General features: G+C 44.7%; 1 protein-coding gene across 1 annotated transcript in view; it reads left to right on the forward strand.

The window, feature by feature from the left end:
- The first annotated feature begins 1,481 nt into the window (after positions 1-1,481).
- Positions 1,482-13,619, forward strand: part of FGF10 (fibroblast growth factor 10) — a 157,024-nt gene continuing 144,886 nt past the window's right edge. Inside the window, exon 1 of the mRNA XM_069748672.1 lies at positions 1,482-2,407. Within this exon, the coding sequence (XP_069604773.1) occupies positions 2,104-2,407 (304 nt within the window). The 5' untranslated portion in view covers positions 1,482-2,103. The remainder of the gene's footprint in view (positions 2,408-13,619) is intronic.

Genomic DNA, 13,619 nt, shown 5'->3' on the forward strand with positions numbered 1-13,619 from the left:
CACTCTTGGGTGATCTCAAGCTCGCAGTTCATGCTAGACAGCCCAGGAATTTACAGGAACTGGAGGCTTTTTGCCAAGAAGAGTGGGCAGCCTTACCAGCCGAGAAAATAAAGAACCTCATCCACAATACCACAAAAGACTTCAAGCTGTGATATTAGAGGGGGCAATACACGGTATTAAGAAATGGGGTATGTGAACTTTTGATCAAGGTCATTTGGATGTTTTGGGTTGTGATTATGATTTAAAAAGAGAAAACACACTAACCATGAGTGGAGAAAAAGTTTTGGTATTATCATTCATATTCTCTCAAAAAAGGCCAAGAAAGCAAAAATTCTGCTGGGGTATGTAAACTTCTGAGGACAACTGTACATAGATAAATAATAGCTAGATAAATAGATAGATAGATAGATAGATAGATAGATAATAGATAGACATATATATGGATAGATGATAGATATATAGATAATAGGTAGACAGAAGATAGATAGATAGATAGATAGATAGATAGATAGATAGATAGATAGATAGATAGATAGATAGATAGATGATAGATATTAGATAGACATATATATGGATAGATGATAGATATATAGATAATAGGTAGACAGATAGATAATAGATAGATAATAGATGGTAGATAGATAACAGATAGGTAACAGATAGATAATAGATAGATAGATAGATAATAGATAGATAGATAGATAGATAATAGATAGATAGATAGATAATAGATAGATAGATAGATGATAGATAATAGATAGGTAACAGATAGATAATAGATAGATAATAGATAGGTAACAGATAGATAATAGATAGATAGACATATATTTGGATCGATGATAGATATATAGATAATAGGTAGACTAATAGATGATAGATAGATAATAGATGGTAGATAGATAGATAATAGATAGATAACAGATAGATAATAGATAGATAGATAATAGATGGTAGATAGATAGATAATAGATAGATAACAGATAGATAATAGATAGCTAGATAATAGATAACAGATAGATAATAAATAGATAATAGATAGATAACAGATACTCGTGGTTTGCATATACAGTGTTACTAGTAATGACTCTGAGTACTTCTCACTAGCTGTGTTTCCCCTGCTCCCTTTTGGCTTCTGTGTGTGCCCCTCTACAGCTCTTGGTGGTCTGGGTCTCCCGGCTTTTAATCTTGATTGTTTTGCAGCTTGATTATTTCCTGACTCCAGCACTGAAGGATGTTGTAACACTAATGCTTGCAGTCTGGGGGCACTTAAGGGTTAACAATAGGAAGCCCTATTTTTTTTCTTTTCCCATCCACCCTGTCCTGTGCTTGTCTGCACCATTTCTCAATAGAGGGGAGTAAAACAATCTCCAGGTGGAGCACTTCACTGCCAGAAACACAGGCAGGGGCTCCCTGGTGGGGCTTGGTTCTGGAGCAGGACCTCAGTGTGAGCAGTCAGGGCTGTGCATGGCTGGTGGGCAGCAGCTCGGAGAGCCTGGGAGTTTAGCAGCAATTAGCAGCATCCAGATCAGTGCAAGGGATCAGTGATCTCTGTCTCTATCCAGCCCTCCCCTGCTCTGGGACTCCCCCCTAACTCCTGGGTTTCAGATGACCACCTCTGCCTGACCCCACCAAGAGACATCCCACCTCTGCATGGTAATCACTGTCATTTACACTTCAGCTTCCAACCTGTCTACAGCAGAGCTGACTGCTCATCTCCAGAAGAAGGAGGAGGAGGAGGAGGAGGAGTGGGGTTGTACATGGATTAAGACTTTTTTTTGGGGGGGAGAAGTGAACATGTCATCTCTTTTTTTCCAGGCACTGCTGACTTTTACATGCTGGGAGACTGCCGGGAAAGTGGGTGTATGAAGTAGAGGCAGACACAAGCCACCAGCAGCATCTTCTGGATGAGGATCTACCAGTGAGCTCCTCAGCTGTGGATGGCCTCCTAAGGAGTTATGGATGTTGATGCACTAAAGTCTCCAGCACAGAGCAGAGTCCTGGGAGTCAGTGGTCACCAGATCCCAGATCACCCCACATTGGATTTTATCTTTTCATTATGTGTCTTTCCATGAGGCATCTTCTGAAGCCCTCAGCCTCAGTACAATGTGGAAATGGATACTGACACATGGTGCCCCAGGCTTATGTCACCTGCCCCGCTCTTTGCTCCTCTTTTTCTTGGTTTACTCCTTGTCTGTCACCTGTAATGAGGTCTGGGGTAGAGGGTCTGTGCGCCCCCCGGAGAACTCCTCTAACTATTCCAACTATTCCTCTGGGAGGCACGTGCGAAGTTACAACTACCTTCAAGGAGATATTCGCTTCAGGAAGCTCTTCTCCTTCCACAAGTATTTCCTCAAGATCGATGACACCGGCAGGGTCAGCGGGACCAAGAAGAATGACTGCCCCTACAGTGAGTAACCTGCCTGCCCTGGCCAAGGGGCAAATCACTAGGTCAAGGTGCCTGGGTAACTAGTACGTGGAATGTGGATGACTAGTACAGTGAATGCAGTGGGACAACCAACTAGTACATGAAATGTGGTGGGACAACTAACTAGTGAAGGAAAGGTAGATGACTAGTATAGAGAATGCTGTGGGACAACTAACTAGTACATGAAATGTGGATGCCTAGTATAGAGAATGCAGTGGGACAACCAACTAGTCTATGAAATGTGGTCGGACAACTAACTAGTGAAGGAAAGGTAGATGACTAGTATAAACAATGCTATGGGACAACTAACTAGTACATGAAATGTGGATGTCTAGTACAAGGAATACAGTGGGACAACTAACTAGTACATGAAATGTGGTGGGACAACTAACTAGTGAAGGAAGGGTAGTTGACTAGTATAGAGAATGCTATGGGACAACTAACTAGTACATGAAATGTGGATGTCTAGTGCAAGGAATACAGTGGGACAGCTAACTAGTACATGACATGTGGATGACTAGTATAGAGAATGCTATTGGACAACTAACTAGTATATGAAATGTGGATGCCTAGTATAGAGAATGCAGTGGGACAACCAACTAGTACACGAAATGTGGATGACTAGTACAGAGAATGCAGTGGGATAACTAGTTCAGAAAATGTAGATGACTAGTTCAGAGAATGCAGTGAGACAACTAACTAGTACATGAAATGTGGGTGACTAGTACAGAGAATGTAGTGGGACTACCATCTAGTATATGAAATATTGATGACTAGTACAGAGAATGTAGTGGGACTACCATCTAGTATATGAAATATTGATGACTAGTTCAGAGAATGCAGTTAGACAACTAACTAGTACATGAAATGTGGGTGACTAGTACAGAGATTGTAGTGGGACTACCATCTAGTATATGAAATATGGATGACTAGTACAGAGAATGCAGTGGGACAACTAGTGCATGACACGTGGAAGACAGGTATAGAGAATGTAGAGAATGCTAAGGGACGACTAACTAGTACATGACATGTGGATGACTAGTACAGAGAATGAAGTGGGACAGCTAGTACATGAAATGTGGAGGTCTAGTACAAAGAATACAGTGGGACAACTATTACATGACATGTGGATGACTAGTATAGAGAATGCTATGGGGCAACTAACTAGTACAAGAAATTTGGATGACTAGTACAGAGATTGCTATGGGACAACCAGGGCATGAAATGTGGATAACTAGTACAGAGTTTGGTTAACTAGTACATGGATTATGGATGACTAGTACCGATTTAGTGGGAATATAACTATTATATGAATTGTGAATGACAAGTACAGAGAATGTGGTGGAACAAATAACTAGTAAATAAAATGTGGATGTCTAGTACAGAGAGTTTGGTTAACCAGTACATGGATTTTGGATGACTATTACAGATTGTGAAGGCAACTAACTAGTGCATAAAATGTGGATAATTGGGACAGAGAGTGTGATTAACTAGCACATGCATGGCTTGTGGTTGATTAGTGCAGATTATGTGGGCAACAAAATATAGATTTTAGATAATTACTATAGATTGTGTAGACAATTTACTAGATGAAATATGGATGGAGTGGACAACTAACTAATGCAGATTATGTGGGGAACTAACAAGTACATAGACTGTGGATGACAAGTACAGAGCGTAGCTACTAACAAGTACATAGATGAAAGATAACTATTCCAGAAATGGTGGGTAACAAGTACAGGAATGGTGGTTGGCTAGTTCAGCCAGTGAGGTGCATTTTATACACAGAGCAGGGAGTGTGGTGCCTTCTGCACACAGAGCAGGGAGTGTGGTGCCTTCTGCACACAGAGCAGGGAGTGTGATGCCTTCTGCACACAGAGGAGGAAGTGTGGTGCCTTCTGCACACAGAGGAGGGAGTGTGGTGCCTTCTGCACACAGAGCAGGGAGTGTGGTGCCTTCTCCACACAGAGCAGGGAGTGTGGTGCCTTCTGCACACACAGTAGGGAGTGTGGTGCCTTCTGCACACAGAGCAGGGAGTGTTGTGCCTTCTGCACACAGAGCAGGGAGTGTGGTGCCTTCTGCACACACAGTAGGGAGTGTGGTGCCTTCTGCACACAGAGCAGGAAGTGTGCTGCCTTCTGCACACAGAGGAGGGAGTGTGGTGCCTTCTGTACACAGAGCAGGGAGTGTGGTGCCTTCTGCACACAGAGCAGGGAGAGTGGTGCCTTCTGTACACAGAGCAGGGAGTGTGGTGCCTTCTGCACACAGAGCAGGGAGAGTGGTGCCTTCTGCACACAGAGCAGGGAGTGTGGTACCTTCTGCACACAGAGCAGGGAGTGTGGTGCCTTCTGCACACAGCAGGGAGTGTGGTGCCTTCTGTACACAGAGCAGGGAGTGTGGTGCCTTCTGCACACAGAGCAGGGAGAGTGGTGCCCTCTGCACACAGAGCAGGGAGTGTGGTGCCTTCTGCACACAGAGCAGGGAGTGTGGTGCCTTCTGCACACAGAGCAGGGAGTGTGGTACCTTCTGCACACAGAGCAGGGAGTGTGGTGCCTTCTGCACACAGCAGGGAGTGTGGTGCCTTCTGTACACAGAGCAGGGAGTGTGGTGCCTTCTGCACACAGAGCAGGGAGAGTGGTGCCCTCTGCACACAGAGCAGGGAGTGTGGTACCTTCTGCACACAGAGCAGGGAGTGTGGTGCCTTCTGCACACAGCAGGGAGTGTGGTGCCTTCTGCACACAGAGCAGCAGGGAGTGTGGTGCCTTCTGCACACAGAGCAGGGAGTGTGGTGCCTTCTGCACACAGAGCAAGGAGTGTGGTGCCTTCTGCACACAGGAGGTAGTGTCATACCTTCTGCACACAGAGCAGGGAGTGTGGTGCCTTCTGCACATAGAGGAGGGAGTGTGGTACCTTCTGCACACACAGCAGGAAGTGTGGTGCCTTCTGTACACAGAGCAGCAGGGAGTGTGGTGCCTTCTGCACACAGAGCAGGGAGTGTGGTACCTTCTGCACACACAGCAGGAAGTGTGGTGCCTTCTGCACACAGAGCAGCAGGGAGTCTGGTGCCTTCTGCACACAGAGCAGGGAGTGTGGTGCCTTCTGCACACAGCAGTGAGTGTGATACCTTCTGCACACAGAGCAGGGAGTGTGGTGCCTTCTGCACACAGAGAAGGGAGTGTGGTGCCTTCTGCACACAGAGCAGGGAGTGTGGTACCTTCTGCACACAGAGCAGGGAGTGTGGTGCCTTCTGCACACACAGTAGGGAGTGTGGTGCCTTCTGCACACAGAGCAGCAGGGAGTTTGGTGCCTTCTGCAAACAGAGCAGGGAGTGTGGTGCCTTCTGCACACAGAGCAGGGAGTGTGGTGCCTTCTGTACACAGAGCAGGGAGTGTGGTGCCTTCTGCACAGAGAGCAGGGAGTGTGGTGCCTTCTGCACACAGAGCAGGGAGTGTGGTGCCTTCTGTACACAGAGCAGGGAGTGTGGTGCCTTCTGCACACAGAGCAGGGAGTGTGGTGCCTTCTGCACACAGAGCAGGGAGTGTGGTGCCTTCTGCACACAGAGCAGCAGGGAGTGTGGTGCCTTCTGCACACAGAGCAGGGAGTGTGGTGCCTTCTGTACACAGAGCAGGAAGTGTGGTGCCTTCTGCACACAGCAGGGAGTGTGGTGCCTTCTGCACACAGAGCAGGGAGTGTGGTGCCTTCTGTACACAGAGCAGGGAGTGTGGTGCCTTCTGCACACAGCAGGGAGTGTGGTGCCTTCTGCACACAGAGCAGGGAGTGTGGTGCCTTCTGCACACAGAGCAGCAGGGAGTGTGGTGCCTTCTGCACACAGAGCAGGGAGTGTGGTGCCTTTTGCACACAGAGCAGGGAGTGTGGTGCCTTCTGCACACAGAGCAAGGAGTGTGGTGCCTTCTGCACACAGAGCAGGGAGTGTGGTGCCTTCTGTACACAGAGCAGGGAGTGTGGTGCCTTCTGCACACAGAGCAGGGAGTGTGGTGCCTTCTGTACGCAGAGCAGGGAGTGTGGTGCCTTCTGTACACAGAGCAGGGAGTGTGGTGCCTTCTGCACACAGAGCAGGTTGTGTGGTGCCTTCTGCACACAGAGCAGGTAGTGCGGTGCCTTCTGCACACACAGCAGGGAGTGTGATGCCTTCTGCACACAGCAGGGAGTGTGGTGCCTTCTGCACACAGAGCAGGTAGTGCGGTGCCTTCTGCACACACAGCAGGTAGTGTGGTGCCTTCTGCACACAACAGGGAGTGTGGTGCCTTCTGTACACAGAGCAGGTAGTGCGGTGCCTTCTGTACACAGAGCAGGTTGTGTGGTGCCTTCTGCACACAGAGCAGGGAGTGTGATGCCTTCTGCACACAGAGCAGGTAGTGTGGTACCTTCTGCACACAGAGCAGGGAGTGTGGTGCCTTCTGCACACAGAGCAGGGAGTCTGGTGCCTTCTGCACACAGAGCAGGGAGTGTGGTGCCTTCTGCACACAGAGCAGGGAGTGTGGTGCCTTCTGCACACAGAGCAGGGAGTGTGGTGCCTTCTGCACACAGAGCAGGGAGTGTGATGCTTTCTGCACACAGAGCAGGTAGTGTGGTACCTTCTGCACACAGAGCAGGGAGTGTGGTGCCTTCTGCACACAGAGCAGGGAGTCTGGTGCCTTCTGCACACAGAGCAGGGAGTGTGGTGCCTTCTGCGCACAGAGCAGGGAGTGTGGTGCCTTCTGCACACAGAGCAGGGAGTGTGGTGCCTTCTGCACACAGAGCAGGGAGTGTGGTGCCTTCTGCACACAGAGCAGGGAGTGTGGTACCTTCTGCGCACAGAGCAGGGAGTGTGGTTACCAGGTACAGAGAGTATAGGTAACTAGTAGTCCATTAAGTGTAGGAAACTAATGCATACACTCCCAGTACCTAGTATTGGGGCTATAGATGGATAAGAACATGGCTAAGTAGTGCAGAGGATGACATTTTTATACTGTGGGTTACTACTACAGAGACATAATGACCAGCCATGACTAGTACAAGGAGTGTGGGTGACTATGACAGGTAACCAGTAAATGGCCTGGATGAATAGTGCAGTGTCATGGAGTCCATCCAGCATGAATGCCTTCTTCGGGCATGGTGGGTGGCTTTTACAGGCAGTGTGGATCCCTATAACATGGAGTGTGCCCCTGACTAAGAGGGTGCAGACTCTGCTAGGAGTGTGGGGATGGAAATGGTCGTTTTACAGATGGTTAATCCTGGGGGGTTAATGAGCTGTGATTGTAGTCCTGACACCCTGTCTGCATGCTGTTGGGACAGAAAGGCACCACTAGGGTCATAAACCATGGCATGCAGACCTGTGAACTTTACTGGACATTGCAGCCATTAGCTTTGGCAAGGGCATCATGCAGCTCATCAGCTGTCGTTGAACTATAAGTCCCAGCAGGATATGCTGTGTATTGCACAACAGCTGAAAATCTGCAGAATGCCAAGCTCTGCACTCATTGTCTGTAAGGCAGAGGCAGAGATCTGGTATTGGTGCTGTCACTATATTGGCTCTGTGGACAAGTACGTCATTCTGGGTTGGAGCAATTGGCAGTAATATTTCATTTAAAGACTTATAGGGTATGTTTCCACGTGCAGGAAACGCTGCGTGTTTGACGCAGCATAGAGACGCAGCGTCAAACCCGCAGCGTCCAGATGTTACAGCATAGTCTAGGGGATTTAATGAAATCCCATCTCCACTATGCGTGGTAACACGCACGAGGCGGCCCTGCGACTCCGGACATGCGGCGCGTCTTTTAAGATCGCAGCATGTCAAAACCGCCGGCCATCCTGATCGTGGACACGTACCCATATAATATTCACTGAATAGTTGTAGCAAACTATTGCTTCTACCTCTATAATATCGAGTGCCTACAAAAGCTGAGCAGACCTGAGTGGTTGCTTAGCACAGTTCATGATTTATTTTGATTTTTACATGGGACTGCAGGAAATGATAAAATACAGCTCCAAGAAAGGTGCCTTCTGTATTAATTGTAAAGTGCTGCAGAATATGTTGGCGCTATATAAATAAAAATTATTATTATTATTATTATCCCAACCTGACAGGAGGGAATGATCACTTTCCGGCCGTATGTCCCTTGTCTACCCCCATGTAAAGTGGCAGGATAGGATAAAGTATCCAAACGTGTCACAAATCCCACTTACATATAGTTACAGCCTAGTATTATCATTACTCAGCGCTCACATGCTGGGACTTTCAGTTCTCCATTTAATAAACGCAATATTACAATAATCCAAGTGAGGCAACCTCCTACTAATATCCATTTTCTTGTCCTATTTTGCTATTTTCCCTTCTCTCCATATATTTTTTCTTGCAGTATTTAGACCTATCGGCTCTCATTACCCCCTTTCCCAGTCCTCTATGCATTTGCAACTATGTATCCATTTCACTGCGGAACGTTTATTTGTAAATGTTCCATTTGTTTCTAAATAAACAAGAAGAGAGAAGGAAAAAAAAAAAGAAGGAAAAAAAAAAAAAAAAAAACTTCCAGGATGATCGAGATCTGAAGGAGTAAATCTTCCGAGTCTGAGAGTAATTATCCTTTATTATTTAAGGAGTGTATATGATCTTAAATGAAAAAGAGTTGATTTCTGCTTAAGAGCGCGGCTCTGGTTTTGATTAGGGTGCAGGGCTCGGGATCATGTACTGTACTATGGACAAATCTTACAAGTAGACAATAATAATAATGACTGCATCACTGTTTTCTTGCCTTGTTTGGATACATTTGAATTCTGTGACGAAACGCAATCACGGCTCGCTGACATATGGCTGATGATTGCCCGAATGCCTCGCGCTCCAGCCATCATCATATATCTCTCCTGGACAATTTGTGTCAGTAGATTGGGAACCTGGAACTGTCATCTGCATTCTAGGCTCTGGTCTAAAATACCTTTTTCTTTTTTTTTTTTTCTTTCTTTCTTTCTTTTTTTTTTTTTACTACTATGTTTTCTGCCAGCACAGGTCTACATTCATAAGAGACCCATAAATCTCGACTCATACAAAACCCCTATGGTTGTCTGGTACGGTGTGAGTTACCTAATGGGTTTGACCTCCTTCGCTCAGCATATGTCCAATATATTGCAAAGGAATTCTGTCTGGGGGTCCGGTTTGGTTTTTTTTAACCTTTGGAAATACATTCTTATATATATAAAAAAAAAAAATTCACATACTTTTAGTAAGGCTTTTTTTCTGTAGAGGTCGCAATTTTTTTTTTTTTTTAGATGGATGTAGCTGAGCCGAGGTCGGCAGTCGCTATTCGACTTCATTGCGTATCCTGATAATATCGCCATGTGGTGTGTTACGTATTCCGATCTGTCACGCTAAGGCTACGTTCACATTAGCGTTGCGTCGGGCGCAGCCGCGGCGACGCATGCGTCACGCGCCCCTATATTTAACATGGGGGCGCATGGATATGCGTTGTCTTGCGTTTTGTGACGCATGCGTTATTTTGGGCGCAAGCGTCAGGGCGCAGAGGACGCTGCATGTTGCATTTTTTTTGCGTCCAAAATCAAGCCAAAAATGGACGCATGCATCACAAAACAATGCGTGTTTGCATGCGTTTTGCATGCGTTGCGCATTGCGTCGCCGACGCAACGCCCAACAGCGTAAATGTGAATGTAGCCTTAGCGCTGCCCGGCTATTAGGGGCTTATATTCACACTCTTAACACTATGGAATGGAAGGAGCCGCAATAGGTTTGGGGGTTTGAGCTCTAAAATGCAATCTGGAAGTTAATAATCTAATAAATGATCAATATATTCGGGAGGAGCCGACACAGACAGACGAGGGCCCCTGTGCATGCACAATGTATGGGCCCTATGCAGCCCAGTAGCATTTCCACCAGCTTTGGAGGGAATAGTGACCCCCATACTTTTTGGGCACCTGTACGTGAACACTATATGGGCCCCTTCCAGTCTAAAAATGCACAATTCCACCTGCTTCGGAGGCAGTAGTTGGCCCCACTACCTCTTGGGCCCCTGTGTGGCCCCCCAGTTTGTACCAATGGTATGTCCATCCCATTATATGCTAGAAAATGAGGTTTATGGACGAGATGTGAACTTATCACTTTTTCTTTTATCTAACACCTGGTAAAGCAGGGCCAGTGTAATCCCGGAGCCAGGTTGCATTTATTACTAGAGTCAAAGTATGGCATTATTTCCGATTAATGTCTATGGAAGTCAGACTACAGGTCATACAAAGAGCAATGGGTTCATTTATTTACTTTACTCACTAGCTTTCTATGGTACATCTATGGGGCAATAATGAACGGTGCAGAGCACTATATGGCACAGCTATGGGGCAATAATGAACGGTGCAGAGCACTATATGGCACAGCTATGGGGCAATAATGAACGGTGCAGAGCACTATATGGCACAGCTATGGGGCAATAATGAACGGTGCAGAGCACTATATGGCACAGCTATGGGGCAATAATGAACGGTGCAGAGCACTATATGGCACAGCTAGGGGACAATAATGAACGGTGCAGAGCACTATATGGCACAGCTATGGGACAATAATGAACGGTGCAGAGCACTATATGGCACAGCTATGGGACAATAATGAACGGTGCAGAGCACTATATGGCACAGCTATGGGGCAATAATGAACAGTGCAGAGCACTATATGGCACAGCTATGGGACAATAATGAACAGTGCAGAGCACTATATGGCACAGCTATGGGACAATAATGAACGGTGCAGAGCACTATATGGCACAGCTATGGGGCAATAATGAACAGTATGGAGCATTATATGTGGCACAGCTTTCTATGGAGCATCTATTTTTATTTTTGAAATTCACCGGTAGCTGCTGCATTTTCCACCCTAGGCTTATACTCGAGTCAATAAGTTTTCCCAGTTTTTTGTGGCAAAATTAGGGGGGTCGGCTTATACTCGAGTATATACGGTAGTTCAATCCAGCTGGTTCTTGGACCGGTCTAATTGGATCCACGATCTATTCTCAATATAACAGATCCAAGTGATTTACACACTGAGTGTTTTCATCTGTTGTAAAAAAAAACACATTTTTGGATCGTTTTTGGGCAGCAAAAATCTTTGTAGATAGAGGTTGGCTGTAAGTGATAAGAACTGATATGTGTCTGTGGTATTTTATTTAGGTATTTCAGTTTTTGGTTTGTGTTTCAGGTTCACGTTGGTTTTTAAAAGACATACTTGGAGCCTGCCATTTTATTTTTAGATGTGATCTTCTAGGATGCTCAATATGATTAGAGTAAAAGGCATAAAAACATGTCTGATCTCAAAAAATGGCACCACAAAAAAACAACCTAAAAAAGATACAAAAATATATAAAGAAAATCTGAGACAAGATTAAATTAGCCACCCGTGCCGCATTAATGGCTGTAGTGGAAGCGCTCAGTCCTGTCCTTGCGGTAGAGTGCGGGATCAAAATATACAAACAGCGCTGTGCTGGAACCCATAGATATATCTATGTCATTGTCTCCTGTGCAAGTAGAAACCTTCCTATATAGAAGAAGAAAAGGAGTCAATCACCAGCACAGCGAGCAGTACGGCAGCCCGAGTACAAACTGTGCAAGGGATGTAGATTATCTGTTATCTATTATCTATCTATCTATCTATCTATCTATCTATTTTCTATCTATTATCTATCTATCTATCTATCTATTATCTATCTATCTATCTATCTATTATCTATCTATCTATCTATCTATCTATCTATCTATTATCTATCTATTATCTATCTATCTATCTATCTATCTATCTATCTATTATCTATCTATCTATCTATCTATCTACCTATTATCTATATATCTATCTATCTATCTATTATCTATCTATCTATCTATCTATCTATCTATCTATTATCTATCTATCTATCTATCTATTATCTATCTATCTATCTATTCTTTATCTATTATCTATTATCTAACTATCTGTTCTCTATCTATCTATTCTCTAACTATCTATTCTCTATCTATCTATTATCTATCTACCAGTATCTATTGCATACTAGTCAAAAAAACAAGTCAAAAGCGTATATGAAAATTATGTAAATGTGTTATTTTTCTATTATCTATGAAATGATATCCAGTGCAAATAATTTCCTGCTGTTCTTTAACTTTATGACTTGCTTTCTCGTGATGAAAAAATAAATTTGAAGCCAATCAGAATCCTACCTGAAGGTATTACCTGATGGATATGTGCCTGCCTGTACTACTCATTATTGAAGACATCATAAAGCCTGACCCAATCCACAATTCCATTTGCTGAATGCAGCAAAAACTGTCAAGGACCCTCCACCATGTCTCACTGTCACCTGCAGACACTCATTTTTGTGCCAGCCATGGGAAACAAACTGCCTTCTGTTACAGCCAAATATTTTACATTGACTCATCAATCCAGAGAACCTGCTGCCATTTTTCTGCACCGCCGTTACTATGTTTTTCTCCATAGTTGAGTGCCTTGGCCTTGTTTGTATGTCGAAGTTATGAGCTTTTTGGCAGAAATTCTTCATGAAGACTACTTGTATACAGACGTCTTTGTTGAACAGCAGATGGGTGTAGTGGGGTCTCACTGGTTGCTAACAGTTCTGTGCTTTTGACACTGGCGAACATCTTCCGATTTTGAAGAGAAGTAAGCCTGTTGTGTTTTCTTGGCCGACCACTGCATCTATGGTTCTCAATGTCACCCATTTATTGTTTCCTCTTCGAAAGAGTTTGAACAACACTTCATGAAACCCCAGTCTGCTTTGAAATCTTTGTTTGGGAGAGACCTTGCTGATGCAGTATAACTACCTTGTGTCTTGTTGCTGCGCTCAGTCTTTTCATGGGGTATGATCTGTGACATGATCCATTATAGCAGAGTTTGGCTGTTCCTCGCCCAGTTTTAAAACCCACATAGAAAAATGAGGATCACTATCACCTGTTTGGTAGAATTGCTTAATCATGCATCTGAGTATAATCTTACACCATCTCTGACTTTGTGCAACTGTACCTAAAAGAACTAATGCTGTTTTGAAGGCAAAGGCCGATCACACCATAAATTGATTTGATTTACATTCCTCTTTTGTTCATTCCCTTTGCATTTTGTTAATTGATAAAAATAAACTATTTAACGCTTCTATTTTTGAAGTGGTTTTGTTGAAGAGACCTGAGTAGTCTCGAAATCTTG

This window comes from Ranitomeya imitator, chromosome 1 (assembly GCF_032444005.1).
Source record: "Ranitomeya imitator isolate aRanImi1 chromosome 1, aRanImi1.pri, whole genome shotgun sequence".
In the NCBI taxonomy this organism is placed as follows: Eukaryota; Metazoa; Chordata; class Amphibia; order Anura; family Dendrobatidae; genus Ranitomeya; species Ranitomeya imitator.